General features: G+C 42.5%; 1 protein-coding gene across 4 annotated transcripts in view; it reads right to left on the minus strand.

Moving 5' to 3' along the window:
* Window positions 1–27790, minus strand: part of LOC125465171 (contactin-associated protein-like 2) — a 1711179-nt gene that overhangs the window by 752656 nt on the left and 930733 nt on the right. For all 4 annotated transcript variants that reach the window (XM_048558395.2, XM_048558386.2, XM_059638055.1 and 1 more), the window contains exon 12: window positions 22897–23016. In XM_048558395.2, coding sequence (XP_048414352.1) covers window positions 22897–23016 — 120 coding nt within the window. The remainder of the gene's footprint in view (window positions 1–22896; window positions 23017–27790) is intronic.

Raw genomic sequence — 27790 nt, forward strand, 5'->3', positions numbered from 1 at the left:
GAATAAATTCTTATCTTTCCTAATGATACAATTCAGATGATCTTTTATTGTAAAATAAAACACAAAATGGATAATTAAAAGTACCGTTCGTTCATTAATACCCTGAGGATGAAATTAGGATGCAGATTCCATGACGACGTCAGCTGGAATGAAATCACACCCTTCCTCTTGATGTTATTCTGAGCCACATGCTAATCATCTGGCCAATCAGTTTATCAACCCCAAGTTTCTTTTCTCTCCATCTTCGGTCCGCCTCCCCCTCTCTCCCTATTTATTCCAGAACCCTCACCCCATCCCCCTCTCTGATGAAGGGTCTAGGCCCGAAACGTCAGCTTTTGTGCTCCTGAGATGCTGCTTGGCCTGCTGTGTTCATCCAGCCTCACATTTTATTATCAACCCCAATAGTTGCGATACCCTTGGATAATATATTTGGAACCCCAACTTAGGTATCTACCTGATTAGAACACTTGTGACTTGAAATGAACTGGAACAGTTGCCTTCATAATGTGACAACAATACCAAAATGACAGAAATGTATATGAGGAAAAATAGTAGGACCAGCCAATGCTGGAGAATCTGAGATAACAAGATGTAGAGCTGGATGAACACAGCAGGACACGCAGCATCTGAGGAGTAGGAAAGTTGACGTTTCGGGTGTGGACGCTTCTTCAGAAATTTCTGAAGAAGGGTCCACACCCGAAACATCAGCCTTCCTACTCCCCTGATGCTGCGTGTCCTGCTGTGTTCATCCAGCTCTACATCTTGTTGTCTCAAAATGTATAAGAATTATTTTTCTTTGCAACAAGAGAAAATTGTGTGAAATGCAAAAATAAGAAATGGAAAAGCAAAATGCCTCAAGTTTGTGAAGTTTTTGTGAATTAGATATAATAATATTGGGCTGCTATTACTTTCAGGACAGGGTATTTTTTGGTTATGAACTTAAAGCATAAATAATTTGTTTTCAGCATTGTATAAACTTTATAGAAGTAATTTGTTGTTTCTGATGAATGTTTTATGAGACAGATTGCAATAATACAGTAGTTTGCCTCAGTGAATAAGAATGTTTTAGGTTCTAGTGTACACAACTAGTATCAGAGTCTAGGCCCGTAAGTCAGCTTTTGTGCTCCTAAGATGCTGCTTGGCCTGCTGTATTCATCCAGCCCCACAATTTTTTATCTTAGTATCACAACTAATCTACCTTCAGTGAAAGAAGACGTGTATTTCATCAGGAAGTGAAGCAAATGTTTTTAGAACAGTCATTTGATTTACACAGAGGGGAAACATTCCATTCTTTGAAACAGTATCTTTGATCATTTCATCATGGGAAGACATTTTAAAGGGTTCATTAAATATTGCATTTCCCTACTACAGAAAAAACCTTCATAAACAGCTGTCATCATTCAACATGTCCCTGTTGCAGAGAAGAATGCACAATGATATTTGAAGTATGTAATATCAGATCACCAATTTCATTTAATCCGACTTATTTGTTCGGTAAACAACATGCAGACTCACAAACATGTCAAAGCTTGCAACACCAACAAATTCACAGACACGCAGCACATGTGCACAAATAGATAAATCCACATTAAAAAAAAACATACATTCCCAACACAATACAGTGCTGGCAACATTTTGTTTGTCCTGGAAGAGGTACAAATCCTGAAATACAGCTCATCCCCAATATAACGGAGTGAGTGACATTTGCAGAGCCACTTATTTATCTAATTTTAGATGTAATCCTGTAAAAGGTGGCAGAATTACTAATACAGGCTTTGTGAAATGTTGCGTGGCCCCGGAGAAAAAGTAAAACATATAAACTGATCGAAAATGGTGCAAATAAACAACAGGACTTAAACTGAAAAAGGGGAAATTAATATTTTAGGTAGAAGTCCTTAGCCAGTTTAAAAAAAGACCCCCAAGAAGAAATATAAATTCATCTATTGGGTTTCCAGACACTGTTAGCCCTGCAGGTTCCACAGAATTAAGTAATTCTTCTTGATCTCAAATTTTCTATCATTATAACTTCAATTGTATCACCTTTACACTTTATTAAGATTGATTATTGAACTGAGTATATTTAGTTGGGAGCTTTGCTGGTCTAAGATCTTTCTTTCCAACAACTGTGATGCACCAACTTTTGATAACTGATTCAGCCCAAAAGTGTATATTACTTTTTCCTAAAGCTAAACACCATGCAGCTGTGATTTGCGCAAATCACCTGCTGTGTCCTGCATTTCAACAGTACTTAATTGGTTTTAAAGTTTATTGTGGGATCATATAAATGTGAATCTTTGCACTCATTCCGTTCATTGCAGTGAAGAAATTCAGTGCTCAGAATTGGAACAGTTTCTAGCTTCAATGTTTACTTTAAGCATCACACACCCCCACATTAAACACCCCACAAAGATATCTAAAGCCAAATGGTCCCTATTCAGCTCCAGTAATGTGCCTTTTACTCCATTAGAACATAAGAAATAGTGGCATACTGCCTTTTGAGCCTGCTTTGTCATCTAATATAATTAAATCCACCTTTTACACGAGACCCAAGTCTCTGAAATTCCTAAGAGAAACAATGTGTGAAATTCCATCCAGTATGGCCTTAGATTTGTAACCTTGCTGTCGGGCCTAAATGATAAAAACATGTTTTCCTTTCCATTGCGTGCTTTTCAAAACTTAACAACCAGAACAGAACATGGTAGGGAAAGATCTTATAGCATTTTGGAAGATTACAAAACACATTTTACAAAGAAAAATAGTGAAATACATATTTTCACTAATTGCAAATCAGCACAATAAATCCATAGATTAAAAGTTTTACTACAAGAATGAAGGTAACAGTCAAAAGATTTCCTTTCCGCAGAAAGCCATTAGAATAGGGTAGAAGGCAGAAATTCTTAAGTTAATTTTGAAGAAAAACACTAGGCGTATGAAAGGTACATCATGAATGAAAAATGGAAACTCAATTTGATACATCAAACTTGAAGGGCTAGCACACACACAATTTACAGCACATCAAGTTTCTTCCTTCTGTGCTATAATTTTTCTGTTTCTGTTTTCCTTTGGGAATTGCACTTCACTGATTTTAATGTCAGCTGCTACTGACCTTTGCAGAGAAGCTTGATGCCATTTTTAAACACAGAGCCATGGTTACAGAAAAGTGTAGTGACACAAACAATTCCCCACGTTTAGAATGTAATATAAAATGTACTGGTTCCAAGAAGAAAATAGAACACTTTGCACCATGGAGAAGGATTAGGCAATGGATAGATGTTCAAGATTGCTAAGGACTTTGACAAGGAAATGAGGGAAAGCTTATGCTACCCCCAATGATGTGTTTTCATTCAGACTGCAGAGAATATTTTCCAATGCAGTTAGGAAATAATAATGATGGTGGTGACTGGAGGGTAAACATATCATCATGAAAAAGAAAAGAAATAAAATGACTTTTTTTTTCATTTTGTACAGTCACTGGAACATGCAATAGCTTCTCATATACTGTGTTGGAAATAAAATCTGCAATATCTTTTAAAAGGGAAGTAGGTGAATATTTTTAGTAAGTAGAAATAAATGAGAACTTTGGAATATATGAGAATTAATAGGTACATTTAAATGGTTGATATAGGAGCTAGAGGTAGAATAATATATTTATCATCATGTCTATTAATCTAGTTTCTAAACCTACCTCAGCCAACTCACTTCTCATTTTAAGCATTTTGTTTAGATTTATAGCTCTAATTACAGAATTAGCTAATTTTCTATTTCTTCTCCCTCGAGGAGATAATTACGAAAATGGAGTCCTCCACCCCTTGTAGACATCTAAGAATTGGATTTTCGATGAGTGGGTGGGCAACTAACTCTGCAGCTTTGCATTCTGAATGGTGAAGTTGAAGATTACTTTGAGGTATTTTTTAAACAACCTGCTCAGGAATGATATTATATACCTCTGAAGCAGATGGGACCTGAACCTGGCCCTGCTGACTCAATATGATTCTGACTTAGTCAGTGTAAAGCAATGTTCACTTGCACAAGTGAATGCAAACCAAAGCATGCTACTTAGGTATAAAAAGCGAGTTGGCCAAAGTGGGTTTTGAAGTTAGGTTAAAAGCTAAGATGAAAAGAAACAATGGCAAAAGACTAAAAATTTAAATTATAATTTGTAAAAATAATTCTCACAATTCCCTGAAGGAATATGAAAACACAATGAGAAATGTGGTTTAATTAAGGTTAGCAATGAGAAGTAATAAGTGGCATTTGTTGGAAAATAAGATATTTTTCAAAAAAAAGTACAGTAATCCTAATGGAAGGATGTTAGAATTTGGCAAAAGATATTAAAAACAAAACTGAAGAAAAAAGGCAAGAGAGAACAAGAAACATATGTAAAAAGGTTTTAAGATTTATATTGGCATGTGAAAAGGAAGAGATTATTAAAAAGCAAACAAAACTTTCCTCGGAGCAGAGACAAAAACATTCTCATGTGGAATAAGGAATGAGCTAACAATAAATTAATACGTTTTATCCATTGTCATGTCACAAAGTGTGATTTTTTTGGAACTAACTGGGTACCAATAGTCCAGTTAGAAATAGGAACTTAAATCAATGTGGAGAAACATAGAAGATAGGAGCAGAAGGAGGCGATTCAGCCCTTTGAGCCTGTTCAGCCATTCTTCACAATTATGGCAGATCGTCTAACTCAATTCTCCCCATACCTTCTCATCCCATTCAACCAAAGTGCTATATCTAGTCACCTCTTGAATGCATTCAATGTTTTGGCATCAACTCCTTCCTGTGGTAATGAATTTCACAGGCTTACCACTCTTTGGATGAAGAAATGTCTCCTCATCTCCATCCTAAATCGTCTACCCTGGATCCTCATACTGTGATCCCTGGTTCTGGACACACCCACCATTGACAACATCCTCCTTGCATCTACCCTATACAGTCCTGTTAGAATTATTAAACACCCCCTCATTCATCTGAACTCCAGTGAAAAACACTCCTAGCTTAATCAATCTTTCCTCATACAGCAGATCTGTCATCCCTGGAATCAGCCTGGCAAACCTCCACTCCCTCCAGAGCAAGAACATCCTTCCTCAGAAATGGAGACCAAAACGCACACAATATTCCAGGATAATAAAATGTGAGGCTGGATGAACACAGCAGGCCCAGCAGCATCTCAGGAGCACAAAAGCTGACGTTTCGGGCCTAGACCCTTCATCAGAGAGGGGGATGGGGTGAGGGTTCTGCAATAAATAGGGAGAGAGGGGGAGACGGACCGAAGATAGAGAGAAAAGAAGATGGGTGGAGAGAGTATAGGTGGGGAGGTAGGGAGGGGATAGGTCAGTCCAGGAAAGACGGACAGGTCAAGGAGGTGGGATGAGGTTAGTAGGTAGGAAATGGAGGTGCGGCTTGGGGTGGGAGGAAGGGATGGGTGAGAGGAAGAACAGGTTAGGGAGGCAGAGACAGGTTGGACTGGTTTTGTGATGCATTGGGTGGAGGGGAAGAGCTGGGCTGGTTGTGTGGTGCAGTGGGGGGAGGGGACGAACTGGGCTGGTTTCGGGATGCGGTGGGGGAAGGGGAGATTTTGAAGCTGGTGAAGTCCACATTGATACCATTAGGCTGCAGGGTTCCCAAGCGGAATATGAGTTGCTGTTCCTACAACCTTCGGGTGGCATCATTGTGGCACTGCAGGAGGCCCATGATGGACATGTCATCTGAAGAATGGGAGGGGGAGTGGAAATGGTTTGCGACTGGGAGGTGCAGTTGTTTGTTGCGAACCGAGCGGAGGTGTTCTGCAAAGCGGTCCCCAAGCCGCGGCTTGGTTTCCCCAATGTAGAGGAAGCCACACCGGGTACAGTGGATGCAGTATACCACATTGGCAGATGTGCAGGTGTGGTTTCACCAAGGTCCTGTACATCAAAAATGGCACCTAAGAAATTAATGAACCTAAAAGTCAACCAGTCCCATAAACTTGTATCCTGATTCTTTTTTGAAAGAAGTACTTGAAGCAATAGTAAATCCACTGTCTTGATTCTGCAGAATTCTCTGGCCACCAGAATGGTCACTCTGAATTTGGGAAATGAAAAACATTCATCAATTATCCAATAAAGAGAGAGTGAAGAATAACTGAGATAACAGAGTGTGGAGGTGGATGAACACAGCAGGCCAGCAGCATCTTAGGAGCACAAAAGCTGACGTTTCAGGCTGGGACTCTTCATCAAAAGGGGGGGAGGGGGAGAGGGTTCTGAAATAAATAGGGAGGGGGGTGGCGCAGTGAAGATGGATAGAGGAGAAGATAGGTGGAGAGGAGACAGACTGGTCAAGGAGGTAGGGATGGAGCCAGTAAAGGTGAGTGTAGGTGGGGAGGTAGGGAGGAGATTGGTCACTCTGGGGAGGACGGGCAGGGCAAGAGGCCAGGATGAGGTTAGTAGGTAGGAAATGGAGGTGCGGCTTGAGGTAGGAGGAGGGGATAGGTGAGAGGAAAAACAGGTTCCGGAGGCAGGGGCGAGCTGGGCTGGTTTAGGGATGCAGTGGGGGAGGGGAGATTTTGAACCTTGTGAAATTCACATTGATACCATTGGGCTACAGGGTTCCCAAGCTGAATATGAGATGCTGTTCCTGCAACCTTCAGGTGGCATCATTGTGGCACTGCAGGAGGCCCATGATGGACATGTCGTCTGAGGAATGGGAGGGGGAGTTAAAATGGTTCGCGACTGGCAGGTGCAGTTGTTTATTGCGAACCTAGCCTAGGTGTTCTGCAAAGCGGTCCCCAAGCCTCCGCTTGATGACCCCAATGTAGAGGAGGCCACAACGGGTACAGTGGATGCAGTATACCACATTGGCAGATGTGCAGGTGAACATCTGTTTGATGTGGACAGTCTCCTTGGGGCCTGGGATGGGGGTGAGGGAGGAGGTGTGGGGGCAAGTGTAGCATTTCCTACGGTTGCAGAGGAAAGTGCCGGGTGTGGTGGGGTTGGAGGGGAGTGTGATGCGGCCGAGGGAGTCGCGGAGAGAGTGGTCTCTCCGGAAAGCAGACAGGGGTGGGGATGGAAAAATGTCCTGGGTGGTGGGGTCGGATTGTAGATGGCGGAAGTTTCGGAGGATGATGCGTTGGATCTAGAGGTTGGTGGGGTGGTAGTTGAGGACGAGGGGATTCTATTTTGGCGGTTATTCTGGGGACGGGGTGTGAGGGATGAGTTGCGGCAAATGCGGGAGGCATGGTTGAGGGCGTTCTCAATCAGTGTGGGGGGGATGTTGTGGTCCTTGAAAAACGAGGACATCTGAGATGTACGGGAGGGGAATGCCTCATCCTGGGAGCAGATGTGGCAGAGGCAAAGGAATTGGGAATAGGGGATGGAATTTTTGTAGATAGGTGGCTGGGAGGAGGTGTATTCCAGGTAGCTGTGGGAGTCAGTGGACTTGAAATGGATTTTGGTTTCTAGGTGGTTGCCTGAGATAGAGACAGAGAGGTCCAGGAAGGTGAGGGATGTGTTGGAGATGATCCTACTAGCTGTTAGAAACTATCGATATTAGCAAAACTGCCAGAATCTGAAATAACTCCAGAGGCCAGTATCCTGTCACCAATTCACCCTTTATCAACATTTGGGAGAGAGCTTGACACTAATTCAGTTCTTACAGAGCCAGCTCTCAGAGTGAACAGGATGTCTGACAATTCTGTTCTTATCTGTCAGCCAGGACTCCCTGATTGGAGCTGTTAATCTGGTCCAATCAGGGAACTCAATATGTTATAAGGTCCACTCAATTGACCTCACTACAATCACTACAGAATTGACGATCAGCGAGATTAGAGCAGAAGAATTAGAAAACTAAAATTTGATTCGATGAAGTCAACAAAAACAGCCAAAAAGGAAACAAAATATTGGGTACTTTGTTTTGCGTTATTCTGTTAATAACCGGGGGGTTTTTTATGCATTCTAATTTGTTTGATTGGAGAGAGTTTTATTGCTTCACATTTCAAGACAAATGAAAGATGTAGCTAGTTCACAAAATAATACTCTATTACTGCCAATGCAATTCAGGAAGAACTCACTTTGGTGCTAATAGGTGAGTCAAGTGTCCACACCTAATCATGCTTTCACAATATTGCTTCAGCCTTCAAGTGTAATGCAGCTCTGTTGTGTGAGAATGACAGCAAGGTTGCGTCCCCTCAAATACATGTAAATTGAACTTATATCAAATTAAACACCTTTAAAAATCACCTGGAATTATCTACACAGTCTGTGTCACAAAATGGAAGGGCTTGGATTAATGTTCATGATTTCACACTAGAGTGCTGGTTTCAATTATTTTCAGGTAGCTTGCATAGTTGCTCTTCACATTAAAGAAAGGGAAATCAGAGGAAAAGGTCACATTGGATCATTCTCATGCATTTCATATTAATCAATAATGGAACAGGACAAATCTGCAAGGAGAGCCTCTACTCACCCTCACAGCAGGAGGTGATGGACATTATCGGAAGGGTTAAAGGAAATTAACGTAAAAAATCACAGCAGGTGAAAAACAATTAAAATTAATGATCTTGTGTTAATATGCAACAACTATCCCACTAAGTATTCCACGTACGGTCTATCCTTGATAATGGTGACTACTTCAATTACCGCTTTTTGAAATGGGGGTCAAAACAGCCAACCCTTCCAACTTTAAGACAGAACATGTCAAGTTCTAAGTGATTTAAAAAAAGTCTGAAGATGCAATCAGTAAGGGCAGAAACATCTGCATGTCAAGAGAGGTAAACAGCTTCTGAACAGGTACGAGATCCTCACTTATCTCAAAGAGTACCAGAAATGTTTTATTCCATCAGCTGCACTTTAACCTTCTACTGACACAAACTGCAACAGAGATCAAGCTTTCAAAGAAGTATTATTTCTTGTGCAAGATAACAAAGTGTGAAGCTGGATGAAGACAGCAGGCCAAGCAGCATCTCAGGAGCACAAAAGCTGATGTTTCGGGCCTAGACCCTTCATCAGAGAGGGGGATGGGGTGAGGGTTCTGGAATAAATAGGGAGAGAGGGGGAGGCGGACCGAAGATGGATAGAGGAGAAGATAGGAGGAGAGGAGAGTATAGGTGGGGAGGGAGGGAGGGGATAGGTCAGTCTGGGGAGGATGGACAGGTCAAGGGGTCAGGATGAGGTTAGTAGGTAGGAAATGGAGGTGTGGCTTGAGGTAGGAGGAGCGAATAGGTGAAAGGAAGAACAGGTTAGGGAGGCGGGGACGAGCTGGGCTGGTTTTGGGATGCAGTGGGGGGACGGGACGAGCTGGGCTGGTTTTGGGATGCAGTGGGGTAAGAGGGGAGATTTTGAAACTTTTGAAGTCCACATTGATACCATTGGGCGACAGGGTTCCCAAACGGAATATGAGTTGCTGTTCCTGCAACCTTCGGGTGGCATCGTTATGGTCCTGCAGGAGGCCCAGGATGGACATGTTGTCTAAGGAACGGGAGGGGGAGTTAAAATGGTTTGCGACTGGGAGGTGCAGTTGTTTATTGTGAACCGAGTGTCGATGTTCTGCAAAGCAGTCCCCAAGCCTCCGCTTGGTTTCTCCAGTGTAGAGGAAGCCACAACGGGTACAGTGGATGCAGTACACCACATTGGCAGATGTGCAGGTGAACATCTGCTTGATATGGAAAGTCTTCTTGGGGCCTGGGATGGGGGTGAGGGAGGAGATGTGGGGGCAAGTGTAGCACTTCCTGTGGTTGTGGGGTAGGTACCAGGTGTGGTGGGGTTGGAGGGGAGTGTGGAGCGGACAAGGGAGTCCCGGAGAGAGTGGTCTCTCCAGAAGGCAGACAAGGGTGGGGATGGAAAAATGTCTTGGGTGGTGGGGTCGGATTGTAGATGGCGGAAGTGTCGGAGGATGATGCGTTGTATCCGGAGGTTGATGGGGTGGTATGTGAGGACTAGGGGGATTCTCTTTGCGCGATTATTGCGGGGGCGAGGTGTGAGGGATGTGTTGTGGGAAATGCGGGAGACGCGGTCAAGGGCGTTCTCGACCACTGTGGGGGGCAAGATGCAGTCCTTGAAGAATACGGACATCTGGGATGTGCAGGCGGATTTGAACAATGTTTTAACATAGATGTCACTTTGTATTATTTTTTCTTAAAATTGAGGGGTTAGGATTGCAGAGGTAAAACTTAGGAACAAGTTTACATTCTGATGAGAAGATCAGTTCTCCACGTTATTACTTTGGGTTTGCTGTAGATCAATTATCCAATTCATAAAATTGCTAACAAATTAGGATATGGGTTGATAAAAGCTAATAATTTATTTAAATAACCTTGGTAAAAAAGTGGCTAGTTTGTCAACAAATAATGGAGTAATTCTGCAATGAGACACTCAACAAGTCATAATCTTTGGTTAGAGACAAAATAAAACTGCAGATGCTGGAATCCAAGGGAGACAAACAGGAGGCTGGAGGAATACAGCAAGCCAGGCAGCATCTAGAGGAGGAGAAGTCAATGTGTTAGGTATTACCCTTCTTCAGGACTGGATGTGGGGATAGGGGAAGCTGCATAGAAAGCATGGGGTGGGGACAGCAGGATGGTGGTGCTGGGTAGACACTGGTAGTATGCAAGGCCTGGTTGGTGGGTGGGAGAAATGAATCAAGTTGATGGCTGGAATGGAAGCGAGAAGGTGGTAGGTGGAATCGAAGGGAAGAGGCAGGGCTGGAAAGAGAGTGGGAGGATTGGTGGGAAAGCCATTTGAAATTAGAGAGCTCAATATTAAGTCCTCCGGGCTGTAGCGTGATAAAGGTGCTGTTACTCAAATTTTCTTTCTGATTTCCTGTGACACAGGAAGAGGCCGAGGATGGACATGTCAGAGAGGTGGGGGGTTGAAATAGGTGGTGACTGGGAGGTTAGGCTGGTCTTTTGGGCCTCGTCAAGATGCTCGGCAAAAATGGTCACCTGGTCTACGGTTGGCCTCACTGATTTGGGGACGACCACATCGGGAGCACTGGATGCAGTAGACACAAGATGACCTTGGATAACAAAGTGTGGAGCTGGATGAACATAGCAGGCCAAGCAGCATCTCAGGATCACAAAAGCTGACGTTTCGGGCCCAGATTCTCCAGCATCTGCAGTTCCCATTATCTCTGATACAAGGTACCCTTTGGCTAGTTTTCACCTATTATCTTACAGCATATGGCACAGAATGTGCTTGTGGTAACCAATAATTTTCCTGATTATCGGTTATCCTGGTTATCAGAAAAATCTAAAATTAACTATATTATCTCACAACCTGTTTGGAAACATTGACTAATCATGCTACAAAATATTTCAAAAGTATTCACAACGAAGAAATAGACCAGAATAGTCAAGAGTTTGGAGTTCTCAACCAGATGTAATCTTGTTGACAAATTAATCTGAAATTAATTAGTTAATATAAATACTGCCAACAAATATCTTTCAGCGTAACACAATTTCTATTTTGCTATTAAAGACAGTTACTAGCGTGATAAATTCATTGTGGAACTTGTGCCACTTTGGGCTAGTGCATCTCCATTTGTTGCCTAAGTTTCAGTATTTCAAGCAGCATGTATCTATTCTTTCTTATCATACTTGCCCTCAATTTCATTACAATCAACCACAGTTGAACACAATGACTATATGAAGGAGTGGCTGGAAGAGAAGAGTGACTGGAGGCATTGATAAAGACACAAATTATCAGATGAATTTAACCTTGGTTGCTATGCACAAGAACAGGTTATTTCAACGGTCTGATGTCAACACACCTGTTCTGTAGATGGTGATAAGTAATGTGCTTGAATTTCAGCACAAAATAATCTGAACCTAATGATTCTATACTGTTTCAGATAGGAATCCTGTAATAGTCTACAGCGGGAAGTTTTCTGGTTGATGAAAATTGCAAAAACACAATGAAAGTGTGTGTATGTTTTCTGTGATCAGTGTGCAGACATGATCAATGTGGTCATTCCTTGTGGTGCTGCTCACAGTAATTAGTAACTATTTTTCTTCCCAACAGAGGCACTGCCTTAATTTCAGGTCATGCCTCATGCTGCTATTAACTACTGTGTTGGTAAACCCATGAAATAGAGTTGGATAGTTATGGCTCAACTACAAATTTCTTCTGAACTGTTGCATGTGCTGAAATAAGTTTAAAAATGTAATAAACATTTCACTGCAGAATATACTTGAACTACAAACCAATCTGCATTTAAAACAGAATGCAGGGTTAACACTTCATCACAACTGGGTTTTGCATTTGAAGAGTGAAATAACTGCACAGAGACCAGTATCCCGTGTCCAAGTCACTCTTTATTTAAACGCGCACAGTACACTGGCTATGGCCAGCCAGCTCAGAGTCAGTCCTCTGAACTGAGTCTAAATACCCTGTTTATATTTATTTCTTTTTTAAGGACTGGCCAAACACACAAACGTTCAGACTAGGACACATACACTGAAACAGTGACACAAAGGCTGTGTCCTGTTACCAAGTCATCCTTTATATATATTTTTTTTTATATATATATATACATATATAAATCAGTGCAACAGAACCAATAGCAGTTGCCAGCAAGCTCAGAGCCAATCCCCCCCGGCCCCGAGAGGATTCTAAATCTCCTGTTTATATTGGTCAGCTAGGACTTTCTTGACTGGCCCAGGTTAACAACCCTAAGCAACAATATTGTAGTTAACAATATCCAGTTGGTTCCAGTCACTACAACCTCCCCACAAATCCGGGGATGTAGGCCTGGTCTTCCCATGTAGCTTTCTTTGCAATGTATTTACCCAAAGTCTGGTTCCTCTGAAGTGAATTCTAACACAGGCAGTGTGTGCTGGACTGTATCCCATCTCTTCCATCCAGGCTGTCACAGGAGAGTTTTCAACTCTTCTTTCGCCTATAACCATATCAAGGCTACATCCATCTCAGATTGAAGCTTCCTTGACACTAGATAGATATCAGGGGAGAGCCCATGGTTTTTGCCAGGCCTTCTGGCTGTTCTGAGCGGTCAGGTATGTTTGGCTCCTGCCCTGTTTGCGAGGTAACAGCTTTTAAGTCAGCCATGTTTTTATCAGGATGGTATCACCTTCCTGAACTTTGTAAGTCATGGGATCTGACCTTGCATCAATTTCACTTCGTACCTGTATAGAACCTGTATATTCCCATGATTCCAGTACCAAACTTTGCCCCTGAATTAAATTGACCCTTGCTCATTGGCACTTCCTGTTTCACCTCTTTCCCCCACACAGGTCTGGGAATGTCAGGTTTCACCTGGTTTGAAGTGTTCTCCCCATCAGCTACTCTGCTGGAGCTATCCCTGTTGTTGCATGTGGGGCGGTCCGATAAATTGAACAGGAACCAGGATAGTTCGGTATCAAGTGACTCTCTAGGCTGCCTCGTTAAGCCTGCCTTCAACATTTGGACCATACCTTCCACTGGACCATTGAGCAATCGATGGTGTGGAGCTGTCCTTATGTGCTGAATGCCATTTGAATTTAGGAAATATTCAAATTCCCTGCTGGTAAATGATGTCTTGTTGGCTGTGACCAAAACTTCCAGGTGTCCTTGTATTATGAACGAAACTCGCAGCTTCTCACTTGTCATTCCTGAGTTTGTGAAATGAACTTTATGCACGTCCAACCACCTTGAATGGGTATCGACAATGACCAGGAACATTGCACCCATGAAAGGGCCGGTGGAATCAACATGCAACTGAGCCTGGGGTTTACTCGGCCATTCCCATGAAAGTGGAGGCAGTGTGGGTTGCAGTTTTTGTCCTTGTTGGCATTCTGGGCACTTATGTCACTTGGCCACCAGGTATAATTTTTGTTCACACCTTCGTTTTGGAAACCTGGTGGAGTTCAGCCAGCGACCTTTCCTCTGGACAATCACCCTTGTTCCCCATAGTAAGATGCCATCCTCCAAGGTGATCTGGTCTCGCCAGGCCCAGAAATGTTTCAGTCTGATTTGCGATGGCCCTTTATTTTCCCCCATTACGACCAGCTGCTTTAGTTTCACTAGGACTGGGTCATCTTGCATCCAAAGTCAAATGTTACCAGCAGTGACTGGAAAACCAGGAAGTTTAAAACCAAACTGGATTCCTCCATGGGAGGCACCACTGGTGGAGTATATGCCAATGGAAGGCAGCTCAGGGCATCTGCATTAGCCACTTGGCTCCCTGGATGGTGTTCTAACTTGTACACGCTGAGAAACGCTGAATTCTACTGGAAACTATGGCAGCACTCGCTTGTCTGCCTTCAGCAGCCCGAGCAGGGGTTTGTGATCTGTTACTATGACAAATTCCCAACCGTAAGTGTACCGATGGCACTTCCTCACACCAAAGATGGTCACCAAACCTTCCTTCACTATCTGGGCATATTTGCATTTGGCATCAAACAGAGTCCAGGAAGCACACCATGTGAGCTATCAAGCGTTCCTCTGCTTGGCCACCAGTAAGTCAACACTACCCCAATGCCGTATAGGGAGGTATCTCGTGTCAGCACCACCTCTCACCTCGGATCGTAGTGGGTCAACACCTTACATAATAATAGCTGCTTTAACACTTCCCTAAAGGCTACTTCTCAGCTATGCGACTATTTCTGAGGCTGATACTTTTCAAAGCAGGTGTAAGGGTGGCAAGATGGAGGCCAGGATACATCCAAATTTTCCATAATTCAATAACCCAAGGAAAAAACCTAAGCTCTGCACAGACGAGGGAGCTGGGGCTCCTTAGATCCCCTTCACTTTGTCTTCCAACAGGTATAACCAGGTTTTGTCGACTCTGTAGCCCAAGTAGGTCACTAGGGTGCCTGGAGCACAATTTTCTCTTTCAAGGCATACGCTTGCCTGGGAGAAACATTTAAGCACCATGCCCAAGTTATTTCCTGTTATTAGTACTTCATCTAGAAGAATGGCCACTTGGGGCAGCCCTTGCAAAACATTCTCCATGATCTGCTGCAACAGGGTGCAGACTGACGATACCTCACATGCTAGTCTTGTATACTGGCATAAACCATTGTAAGTATTAATTGCATCATATTTCAGGGACTCCTCTTCCAGTTGCAATTGCAGGTATGCATGGCTCATGTCCAGCTTCATAAAGGGTAGCACCCCCACCAATTTTGCATACAAGTCCTCTACGCGAGAGATTGGTATTTATCCAGCTGCCAGAAGCTGTTTACTGTTTGCTTAAAATCGCCACAAAATTGAACTGAGCCATTAGGCTTCACAATCAGTACGACCTGAGCTGCCCATTCTGCAGACTGCACTGGTTTGATGATCCCTTCGCTTTCCAGCCTCCCGATTTCTGCCCCTATTTTTGCCCAAAAAGCAAATGGCACTGGATGGGCCTTGCAAAATCTTGGAATTGCTTTCTGGTCTACATATAAAGTGGTTTTGGCCCCTTTGATTGACCCAGATTTTCCTGAAACACTCCTGAGTAACTCACTGAGGCAGCCATTTTCTAATCTTTCTCAACCAATTCCATCACAATAGGCTTTGGCCTAGGCCTCTTGCTACCATCAGTGGTAACTGCACCAACTGCTTCTCTTTGGAGACCAGAACTGAAGGCATATCCTTAAATCTACTATCGTTCCCCAGTGTATACCTTCAGTCTGGCCGAAGACTTGCACAAATTTAAAGGTTGGAGTCCCCAGCAAATCTTGTTAGATTCTGCAACCTCCAGTACAGCTGCACCAGCATCAATCTCCATGGGAAATGGGTGACCATTTAGCCAAACATTAATTTCCATCAGTTCTGATTTGGGTGTCACCACACAATTTAATTGTCCCAAACCACATGTAGGGGGTATTTCCAGGGTGTGTACTCTTCTGGGTACCAGCCTATGAGTTTTCTTATTCAAGTTAGGCCTTGTAGGAGCCCTTTGCTATCTTGAGCCTTGTAACCAGCAGCACCTACAATGAGAGCCCAATTTAGCCACTGAAGGGCAGAATTAATGTATTTGCCTGCTTCAGCTATGGTTTACCAACTGTCAAGGGCTTGTGTTGCTTGTCGAGTCTGCCAAGCAAACCTCTGAGCCATCCCTGTGGACTGAGGGAGACAGCCCTTCTTTTCAGACACTGTTTGGTTCAGGGAAGATTACACTGGCAGCAATGGAATCTCCCCACAACAAATGTTGCCATTTGCTCTCAGTGACCCATCCCCAGTCTCAATTGTGGCAGCTTGGACGACTGGCCCTGGCACCACTAGACCTCACATTACTGACACTGATCATCAATTAGCACCTGATGGCTCAGCACACAGCAATGCTACTTCACAGTGCCAGGGACCTGCGTTCGATTTGAGACTTAGGTGACTCTGTGGAGTCTGCACATTCTCCCCCTGTCTGCATGAGTTTCTGCTGGGTGCTCTGGTTTCCTCCCACAGTCCAGAGATGTGCAGGTTAGGTGGATTGGCCATGCTAAATTGTCTGTAGGGTTCAGGGATGTGTAGCTTAGACGTGCTAGGTGCATTAGCAACATTTCCATGGGAAATATAGGGTTAGGGGATGGCCTTCAGAAGGTTTGTGTGGGCTTGTTGGGCCAAATGGCCTGTTGCCAAACTGTGGGGATTCTATGGTTCACTCATTCTCCAGGTGCAACCCTGGTCGTAGCCTTTGTGAGTGATGTCACTGTGGAGGCAGTAGCGCTTCTGGCCCTCTGGTAAGATGTAGCCCTGGGCATAGCCGATGAACTGGCTATGACTGAGAAAACACAAGGTTCTAGTGTCTAATAAAGTTTGGTCATTCTCTTCTTCCAGCCTCAGCTGCTGAGCATCTATCACCTCTGCACAATCTAACCAGAAATTACCTTTATCTCATATTAATGCAGACTAAATTATTGCTCATCTTTAGCATCTTGTGCTTTCATTTTATATTTCCAGCTTCTGTGGTTTTTCTTTTTATATCTTTTAATAATTAGACCACTGGCAAAGTTGTTCTATATATTTTCTGTCTTATCTCTTAGCACATAGAAAGGCATTTCTTCTGATGCAGTAATGAAGTATAATGCCTGTCTCCCAGCGATAGCGGTTCATCTTTTGAGTATTTTATGTACACAGGCTGAATCACACACAACGTATTTGAGACAGAGAGAAAATAAAAAGCACAAGTGGCTGCACTCATTCTGCCACTAACCATCATTATAGTTGTCTTTTCTCAACATGTTTTCAAGCGAATAGATTTTCACCAGATTTGCAAGCAACAGATATTAACATGGCAATCTGTAGAACTGGTGAAATGTACTACATGCTGGTAAAACAACAGCAGATTTTATTCATCAAGAGAGCATAAGTTTTCTTTCTTCTTATAAGTGACAATGGCAAGGTTACATTTATTGTCTATCTATGATTGCCCATGAGAGATAGTGGTGAATCTTCTTTTGAACTATTATTGTTTATTCATTTATGAAAAGTGGATGTCGAAGGCAAGATCAACATTCGTTACCCAAATCCAATTATCAATTGAACTGAATACACTGCTGGGTCATTTCCAGTTAAGAGTTAACCACGATGCTGTGGCTCTGGAGTAAAATATAATCAACAATGACAACAAGATAACCATCAGGATAGCTTTTAACTCGAGACAGTATTAACCAAATTCAAATTTCACCATCAGCCATTGATTCACATGCATGTCACTGGAGCATTTGACTGGGCTCAGGGTTACTGCTGCAATAATAATATTTGATTTCATTGCCAAGGATATTAGCCATGATTTAGTTCCAATTACAGATACAGTGCCACCTAGAGACCCTCTAGCATTAATTATACTTTAGGACACAGAATAAGTCAGGAGTTATTGAGGGCATGCTGCAAAGGCAATACATTAACAATGGGTGACATTAAGACCATAACATTAAGGAACAGAAGTAGGCTATTCAGCCCATCAAGCCTGCTCCATCATTGTATCATGGCTAAGATGTTTCTCAATCCCATTCTCATGCATTCTCCTCATAACCTTTGATTTCCTTACTAATCAAGGATTAAACTTGCTTTGTCTCAAAGATACTCAATGACTTGGCCTCCATAACCTTTAGAAGCATTGAATTCCTTCAATTCACAACGCTCTGGCTGAAGAAATTCCTCCTTATCTTCGTTCTCAAGGGTCTTGCCTTCATTTTGAGGATGTGCCCTTGGTTTCTCGTCTCTCTACTAGTGAAAACATCTTCACATCCACTCTATCCAGGCCTCTCAGTATTCTGTAAGCTTCAATGAGATCACCCTCCTCATCATTCTAAACTTCAACAAGTACAGACCCACAGTCCTCAACCGCTCCTTATATGATAAACCCTTCATCCCTACAATAACTCCTGTGAACCTCCTCTGGACTCCCTCCAAGGCCAACATTTCCTTCTTTAGATATAGAGCCCAAAACTGCTTGTAATATTACAAATGTGGTCTGACCAGAGCGTTATACACCCTCAGCCTGACACATCCTTGCTCTTCTATTCTAGCCCTCTTGAAATGAATGCTAACATTACATTTGTCTTCCTACTGTGAACTGAACCTGGATGTCAACCTTAGAAGAATCCTGAACTTTGGCTCCTAAGTCCCTCTGTGCTTCAAATTTCAAAAGATTTTCCCATTTCAAAAGTACACCTCTGTTTTTCCTACCAAAGTGTATAATTTAAAACTTTTCCATATTGTATACCATCTTCCACTATTTTGCCCTCTCTGCTAGCCTGTCCAAGTCATCCTGCGGGCTTCCTGCTTCTCAAAACTACCTGTATCTTCACCTATCTTTGTATCATCTGCAAACTCAGCGACTATGCTCTTAGTCCGTTCATCCAGATTGTTGCTGTATAATGTGATTACTTATAGTCCGAACACTGATCCTTGCGGAACACCAATCGTCAGAGGCTGTCATCCTGAAAGAAGACCTCTTTATCCACACTTTCTGCCATCTGCCAGTCATGCACATGGAAAAAGTGCAGTTATGAAGGAGAATGAACAGAATGTGTTTGGGACATTTTCCCAGAACAATATGCTGATCCAATCAAATGTCAGGCCATGATTGATCTCGATGAGCTAGGCTTACTAAATGATTTCAGAGTAAAAAAATCCTCTCAGAAAGAGTGACCATGACATGGTAGAATTTAGAATTCAGTTCCAGTGTGAGAAGCAACTTTGTAAAATTTAAATGAGGGATTTCAAAGGACTGAGAACAGAGATGGCTGGAGTTGACTAGGCAAGGAGCAACCAAAAAAATGTGGGTGGGAGCCAGAATAGGACCAGAATAAGACTACTTTCCCTTGAACCATGCCCCACCATGGCACATCAGGCCATTGTATCCACTATGGTAACTGATCTCATTTCATCCGGTGATCTCCCCCATTCCGCTTCCAAGCTAATAGTCCCCCATACCCACGCAGCTCATTTTTTTACCTCCTGCCAAAAATTCACAAACAGGGCTGTCCAGGCAGACCCATTGTTTCAGCCTGCTCAAGTCCCACAGAACTCATCTTTTCCTACCATGACTCAGTCTTCTTCCTGATGGTCCATCCCTACCCACATACATCCGTGATTTCTCTGACATCTTATGCTGGTTTCAAAACTTCCATTTTACCGGTTCCAGACAGCTCCTCTTTACCGTGGATGTGCAATTGCTTTACACATCCATTCCCCACCAGGAGGGTTGTAGGGCTCTCCGCTTCTTCCTGCAGCAACGACCTGACCACAATCACACTCCTTCCCTTGGGTGAGCTTGTCCTCACCCTCAACAACTTCTCTTTCAACTCCTCTCATTTTCTTCAGGTAAGAGGGGTTGCCATGGGTACCCACATAGGCCTTAGTTAAGCCTGTCTCTTCATGGTGTACGTGGAACGTTCCTTGCTCCAGTCTTATTCTGGCCCCCACCCACAGCTCTTTCTCCGATACATCAATATCATCGATGCTGCTTCCCTCTCATCTGGAATTGGAAAACTTCATCGATTTCACCTTCAATTTACACCCTGCCCTCACTTTCACCTTGTCCTACTAATTTCCTTACTAATCAAGGATCAAACGTTTTTGTCTCAAAGATACTCAATGACTTGACCTCCATAACCTTTAGAAGCAATGAGTTCCTTGGGTTCACGACTCTCTGGCTGAAGAAATTCCTCCTGTCTAACTCTAACTCCTCCTTTCCCTTCCTTGACATTTCTATTTCCATTTCTGGGGATAGACTGGCCACGAATATCCACTACAAACACACTGACTCCCATGGCTTTCTGGACTGTTCATCCTTGCACCCCACTTCCTGTAAAGACTCCATCCCAATCTCTCAGTTGCTCCATCTCTATTGCATATGTTCAGATGATGCCCACATGAGAGAGCAGGACCAAAGAGGTCTTTTTTAATTTTGATGATTCAGATGGAGTCCCTCCTATCAGAGCAGCTCCCTCCTTCCGCAGCATCTGTACAATGTTGCATAAATTCAAACCTGTTTCTTCCACTCCAATTCTTTAGGTCACACATTTACTTCTTAAATCTTGCTGACACTATGCCAATTAGCTCTGGCTCAAATAGTAATCAGGAGATTAGTACCGCTTTGTTTCTGCTTTCACATGTGGCGCCTAGCTGGTCATATTTCCTCAGCTGAGCTTCTTTCCTCTTTCTACTTATATCATTGGTACCTACATGGACTACGACAACTGGATCTTTCCACTCCCACTTCCAAGTTCCTCGGCAGCCTACTTGAGATACCCATGCACCAGGCAGGCAACACAGCTTTCGAGCCTCTTCACCCTGGTCATGCATAGGAGATGGATTCTTTTGCTCAATGCTTGACTGCCCAACGCTCATCAACTTTCTCAATAACCTTGTGCTCAACTGCTCAGCAAGTTTTGTGTGCAATTTAAAATTTCCTAAATTCTCAGAGGCATTCTATCCAATATTAACAAGAGGACCTGTGGCAAGTTTATGTCTCTAATCTGAAAATCAGCTTCATAGCTCCTGATGTCATTTGCTTTCAATTGTTCTGCTAGTTTCACAAGAAGTGCCTTGCACAATGTGGACACTCTCCCTTCCATGTTTCCATTTGTTTTCCATCACTGGGTCACACACCAGACTGAGATGACCCGTCTATAATATTCAAAGGCTCATACCTTTTTCTAGCATCTTATTATGTCATTAAATCTAATATACCAAAATGTTTCAGAGATAGTAGGAACTGCCGACACTGGAGAATCTGAGATAACAAGACGTAGAGCTGGATGAACACAGCAAGCCAAGCAGCATCAGAGGAGCAGGAAAGCTGACATTGCGGGTCAAGACCCTTCTTCAGAAATGGGGGAGGGGAGGGGGATTCTGAAGTAAATAGGGAGAGAGGGGGAGGCAGATAGAAAATGGATAAAGCAGAAGATAGGGTGAGAGGAGACAGACAGGTCAAAGAGGTGGGGATTGTCCTTTATCCATCTTGTATCTGCCTCCCCCTCTCTCCCTATTTATTTCAGAACCTCCTTCCCCTCCCCCATTTCTGAAGGAGGGGCTAGGCCCAAAATTCCAGCTTTACTGCTCTTCTGATGCTGCTTGGCCTTCTGTGTTCATCCAGCTCGATACCTTGTTATCTCAAAATGTTGCCTGTTTATGATGGCAGTCAGCATTTATACACCTCAAATGTGTCTAATCCTCTCCATTATTCCTTGCATGTTTGTAATTTACTCTCCTGCTTCATAGAAACTGAGAAGCACAGAAAATAGGTGCAGCAGTTGGCCATTTGGCCCTTCGGGCCTATACAGCCATTCAATCTCAGTATCCCATTCCTGCCCTCTCTCAGTACCCTTGATCCCTTTCGCCACAAAAGCCATGTCCAGCTCCCTCTTGAATATATCTACTGAAATGGCCCAAAAGCTTCCTATGGGAGAGAATTCCACAGGTTCACAACTCTTTGAGTGAAGAAATTCTTCTTTATTTCGTTCCTGAATGGTTTATCCCTTATTCTTAGACTGTGACCCCTTGCTCTGGACTTCTCCTACATCGGGAACATACTTCCCGCATCTTGCCTGCCCTGTCCCATCAGCATTTTACATGTTTCTATGAGAACACCTCTCATTCTTCTAATTTCGAGTGAATACAAGCTCAGTTAATTCAATCCTTCCTCACATGTCAGTCCTGCCATCCTGAGAATCAGTCTGGTGAACCTTTGCTGGACTCCGTCGATAACAAGTATGTCCTTCCACAGAGTGGAGACCAAAACCCCAAAGCTGCACAAAAAAAATCAGCACTTCCCGCTTTAATTAAGGTCCCATCGAACACACTGAAGATCTTCTAATTTCAGATGTTAATTTACATGCATTCCCAACAGTACTGTGTTTAATTTGGATTCACACATTCTTTAAACGTTTCAGTGAGGAGTATATCACTAATGTGTATGCAAAAACACATGTCATTTTATTCCATGTTGGAAATAATGAATCATTACTCTCAAGCTATTAAGATTAAGATTGCTTCAAATGAATTATATATTTTTTAAAAATTGCAAATAATTAATTTGGTCATGTGAAAGAGAATTGTCAATATTGAGATTCACTCAAGAAAAATATATTAGTTAATGATCAAACCAAATCCAATTAATTACAGTTACAATGGAACATAAAGCGATTTTCATGCAGTTGAATTGCAAAGTTCCAGCAGTCTGACCGTGTATAATGTTCTATTCTATGTAAAATAAAAACTCTTCTTTTTATGCTTGGGTGGGAATAGATCTACGACTGAATCCATGTCTAATGACTTCAGAATATAACAAATATTTTCTGTTGAGGAATGAAGGAAAACTTGAGTTTCATTGTCAAATTACAGGCTTCGTTAGAGGTTCTGACAGTATAAATTAACAAGAAACAGTAACTGACTAAACAAAAGACTGGAGATTATAGTGGAAGGTTATACAATGTCATGCATATGAGTTAGAAGGCTTGTTGTTGACATAGAATCATTAATATGTTACCTGTCATGTTGCAGTAGACTTTGAATGGTCCTAGTGGGCCGCTGCCGTCAGGATCGATCCAGTAAGTATCCGATGTTTTGCCAAGATGCTTATATGCCTCACAGGATTGTTCATACATAGCTGGAACAGAGCACAAATTGAGATAAATTAAAAATCTTCTGTAATTTAAAAGAACTGAATAAACACTGCAAGCTGCCAAGATGAGATTAAAAATAACAAAGCAAATAAGGCAATGACCTTGATACGACAGGAGAGATTCATTCAAAAGTTGTCTAATTAACAGCTGGGCGAGTGTTCTATTTGAATAACAGTTCGTGTATTGGGACAGTGTCAGATCACAGACTTTTCACTGCTGCCCAGATATACAGTTCTGAATTTTTAAACTGGCATATTGTGAAGAATGTGCATGTTTGCCTAAATGAGGCGTATTCATTCCCATACCAAAACACCTTTCCTCTTTTCCTGCTTAGTGTCAGTATTAAGTACATAATGGTCAGGTGTAGTGCAGGTTACATACCAATTAAAACTTCCTCTATTCAGGAAAAAAACAAAAAAAAATCAACTACAAATTCAGAATTGTATTCTATTGGGCCAATGTGACATTTCCATCTCTCACACCAGTCTGCTGTGTATTATCTCAGAATAATAGTGTTAATTCCACACTGAATAACGAACAGCTTTCTACTCCTGGCCTGAGTGTAACAGAAACTAGGTGGAAACCACTAAAACTCATTTCATGTAAGAGTTTAATATCTTGAATTGAAATGACAATATCATCCAGAATATATTTAATCCAAGTTCCAGGGGTAAAAATAAATGGACCCCAAAATCTCAACTACACGCCTGACTTTCAAAGGAATGTAATCGCTTTTAAAAACATTTTGAAAAATTGACAGTTAGGTTCCACCATAAAGCAACTCCTGGCAACATTTCAGAAAGCGTGTTATCCAAATTATGATAACAGATTTACCATCAACTCCAGTGCATAATTTCATCAAGCAACAAAGTGGACATTTCATTAATCCCTGGAGAACAAACTTGAAACATACACAACCTTGGCTGGAATTGGAAACATCTTGTTCTGGAATAGATTTGTACAGGAGGTCCTATACAATATACATGAAAACATGTAGCAAAATGCTGATAACATTATACTGACTATGCTATCTAGTAGTGGGAAGTTAAAAAATAAAAGACTTGGTACCTCTCTAATTGTAAATCATACAGTAAAATGGATAATCAGTTTAAGACATGAGTAAATCTTAGAATCCTGGATTGAAGAAAGGTCACAAGACTCACAATGTCAACTCTGCTTCATTTTCTACAGATGCTGTCAGACCTCTTGAGTTTCTTCAGCATTTTTTTTTGTTGTCATCTGCACCGCTGGATTTGATGGTGCTGCCTTTCAATAAAACCTGACATTCAACACGCGATGTTTGTCCAAAAATATTGATATTAATAAAGGTCATACAAGATCACAAGAAAACTTTGCCAACCATATGTTCATCACAAAATGAGTACACTAGAAGTTACAAAACAAACAAACTCAAAGTGACTTTGCAAGTATTTTGTTAAGATCGTGGACTAGATAGTCACATTTTGTGATGTTAGGGATCAATAACATTTTTTTTACAAGTAGACAAAGTGTGAGAGTCAAGTATTAACTGACAGAATACAGCCACAAGATTCTATTGTTTAAAACAAACAATAAACTTTTCTGTACAAAGTTAGGACAGTACTAAAATTTCCGAGGAAGATACTAATTATGTTCTCACAATCAGAACCAGCATGAAGTAAATATAGATAAGAAATTGTGATCTATCCCCTCACAGAACACATCAAAGAGCAAATTATTTCAAGATGGACCCTAGACTTCATAGCAACCCCTCAAATGGAAGTTGTTGGCCATCAAATCTCAAAATTCAAGTTTCTTGACTTTTAAAGTCCTCATTTTGGAACTGACTTAAAAACTACTCCACTACAGAATGCTTCAAATACTACTTGCCTCTCTGTTTTTCAATGCAATCTTCCAGATTCACAAGGTTTTAATCCAGTGTCTAAAACTGACACTCTTCCAGCTCTTCAGCTGCTTTGAGAAGAACACCCATATTCTCAGGCATTCCTTTGCTCCGATGTCATTAAAAGATCACCACTGCTAACAGACTTTTCTTTGCTCGATCTCCAGTTCGCTGGCACACAGATTATTTTAAGGGCTATTAAATGGAGAAGTACCTTAAGAATAGCCACATTCGCCTGCTCCTGACTAACTGCCTGTTATCTTTTAATTCTGTAGACTAACTCGTAGGATTAGTGGGATTTCACTAAATGGCACATTTTTCTGGACTCACTCTTTAAGCACTGGATGGAACATCAACAATTACTTGAATGTTCATAATCTTTTTATGGTGAACCAAATGCAGTGAAGATGCAAAGTTTTCTTTAGAAGAATCTTGACCAATTTGTGCTTGTAATTTGCACAATGGGTTTTCACGCTTTCTGGTGTAACTGCAAACCAAATACACCAGCAGCCTCTCTCGCTTCACCCATAAATGCATATTAATATGGTATAGTATAAAATGAATCTTGCATTGGTTTTTCAACTGGACTAAAGAAGAATTTGAGCTTCTCATAACTTTACGTTTCCTATAGAAAATATCTATTTCTGATTGACAGAGATGGTAGGAACTGCTGATGCTGGAGAATCTGAGATAACACAGTGTGAAGCTGGATGAACACAGCAGGCCAAGCAGCATCAGAGGAGCAGAAGAAAAGTCTCGACCCGAAACGTCAAACTTTCCTGCTCCTTTGATGCTGCCTGGCCTGCTGTATTCATCCAGCTTCACACCATGTTATCTCTTATTTCTGTTTGACAACCAGCTTTAAAATCATTTTCTTCATTCACTTCCTCCAAAATAGATTTTGTCATGTCAGGTGAATAAAAATGCACCTGGGGAGATTTGCTCTGTTCCCGCTGTCCTATTTTTGAGTTTACCTAAATGATGAGCCACAGCCTTCTGCACACAGTTATTTCGTCCATTCTACTTCATCAAAAGTGGACATTTCATTTCCACTTCTTTCATAATTTCCTCCAAGCGTTTGTTTACTGTCTCATTTTCTAATGAGTTATCAAGCATGCCAATCTTTTAATTCAGCTGATCAACTCTTCCGGTCTGTTCAGTTTCCTTTGTTTCAAGACAGTGTTCCAATACTTCATCAGTCTGTGTTGCCAATTCTTTATTCAACCAGCTGTTCTGATTCATCGGCAATTCCTTCTCCTGTTCAAGGTGCTTTACATATTATATCATAGAACTTTCAGTTACCTTAAGTTCATCAAGTTTTAATTTAATATCTAGGTTCAATTTTCGGTGACAAGTTTATCATTTCGATTATTAAAGCCCTCAGTCAACAGGCAGTGAAAAAGCCAAATTGCATGTTTGTCTTGACGATGAGTGGACAGAAGGAATGTCTTTTTACAATTTTTCAGGGCCTAAGTGAGATCGCAGCTGGAGTATTGTGTGCAGTTTGGTCTTTTTATCTGAGCAAGGATGTTAGGTTTATGGAAGGAATGGATACAATATACCACATTGGCAGGTATGCAGGTGAACATCTGCTTGCTATGGAAAATCAACTTGGGGCCTGGGATAGGGGTGAGGGAGGAGGTGTGGGGGCAAGTGTAGCACTTCCTGCGGTTGCAGGGGAAGGTGCCGGGTGTGGTAGGGTTGGAGGGCAGTGTGGAGCGGACAAGGGAGTCACGGAGAGAGTGGTCTCTCCGGAAGGCAGACAAGGGTGGGGATGGAAAAATGGCTTGGGTGGTGGGGTCAGATTGTAGATGGCGGAAGTGTCGGAGGATGATGCGTTGTATCCGGAGGTTGGTGGGGTGGTATGTGAGAACGAGGCCGATCCTCTGGGGGCGGTTGTGGCGGGTCGGGGTGTGAGGGATGTGTTGCGGGAAATGCGGGAGACGTGGTCAAGGGCGTTCTCGACCACTGTGGGGGGAAAGTTGCAGTCCTGGAAGAACGTGGACATCTGGGATGTGCGGGAGTGGAATGCCTCATCCTGGGAGCAGATGAAGCGGAGGCGGAGGAATTGGGAATAGGGGATGGAATTTTTGCAGGAGGGTGGGTGGGAGGAGGTGTATTCTAGGTAGCTGTGGGAGTTAGTGGGCTTGAAATGGACATTGGTTTCTCGCTGGTTACCTGAGATGGAGACTGAGAGGTCCAGGAAGGTGAGGGATGTGTTGGAGATGGTCCAGGTGAACTTGAGGTTGGGGTGGAAGGTGTTGGTGAAGAGGATGAACTGTTCGAGCTCCTCTGGGGAGCAAGCGGCAGCGCCGATACAGTCATCAATGTAACGGAGGAAGAGGTGGGGTTTGGGGCCTGTGTAGGTGCAAAAGAGGGACTGTTCCACGTAACCTACAAAGAGGCAGGCATAGCTTGGGCCCATGGCCACCCCCTTTGTCTGTAGGAAGTGGGAGGAATCGAAAGAGAAGTTGAGGGTGAGGACGAGTTCGGCTAGGCGGATAAGGGTGTCAGTGGAGGGGGATTGTTCGGGCCTGCAGGACAGGAAGAAGCGGAGGGCCTTGAGGCCATCTGCATGAGGAATACAGATGTATAGGGACATCCATGGTGAAAATGAGGTGTTGGGGGCCAGGGAATTGGAAGTCCTGGAGTGAAAAGTTGAACAGGGTTTTGAATTGGGTGATCAGCAATGGTCATAATGAATGGTACAGCAGTTTCAAAGGGCTCAATGGCCTACTCTTGCACATTTTTCAAATGTTTCTATGTCTGCTGAGTAAGAAAAAAATCCAAGTTACAATATAAATGCACAAATTATTTTCTCCTTAACAGAATTAACATAAAGCGAATATGGGTAACAAACACCCCACACTGATCAT

The sequence above is a fragment of the Stegostoma tigrinum genome, chromosome 2, assembly GCF_030684315.1.
Source record: "Stegostoma tigrinum isolate sSteTig4 chromosome 2, sSteTig4.hap1, whole genome shotgun sequence".
Lineage (NCBI taxonomy): Eukaryota > Metazoa > Chordata > Chondrichthyes > Orectolobiformes > Stegostomatidae > Stegostoma > Stegostoma tigrinum.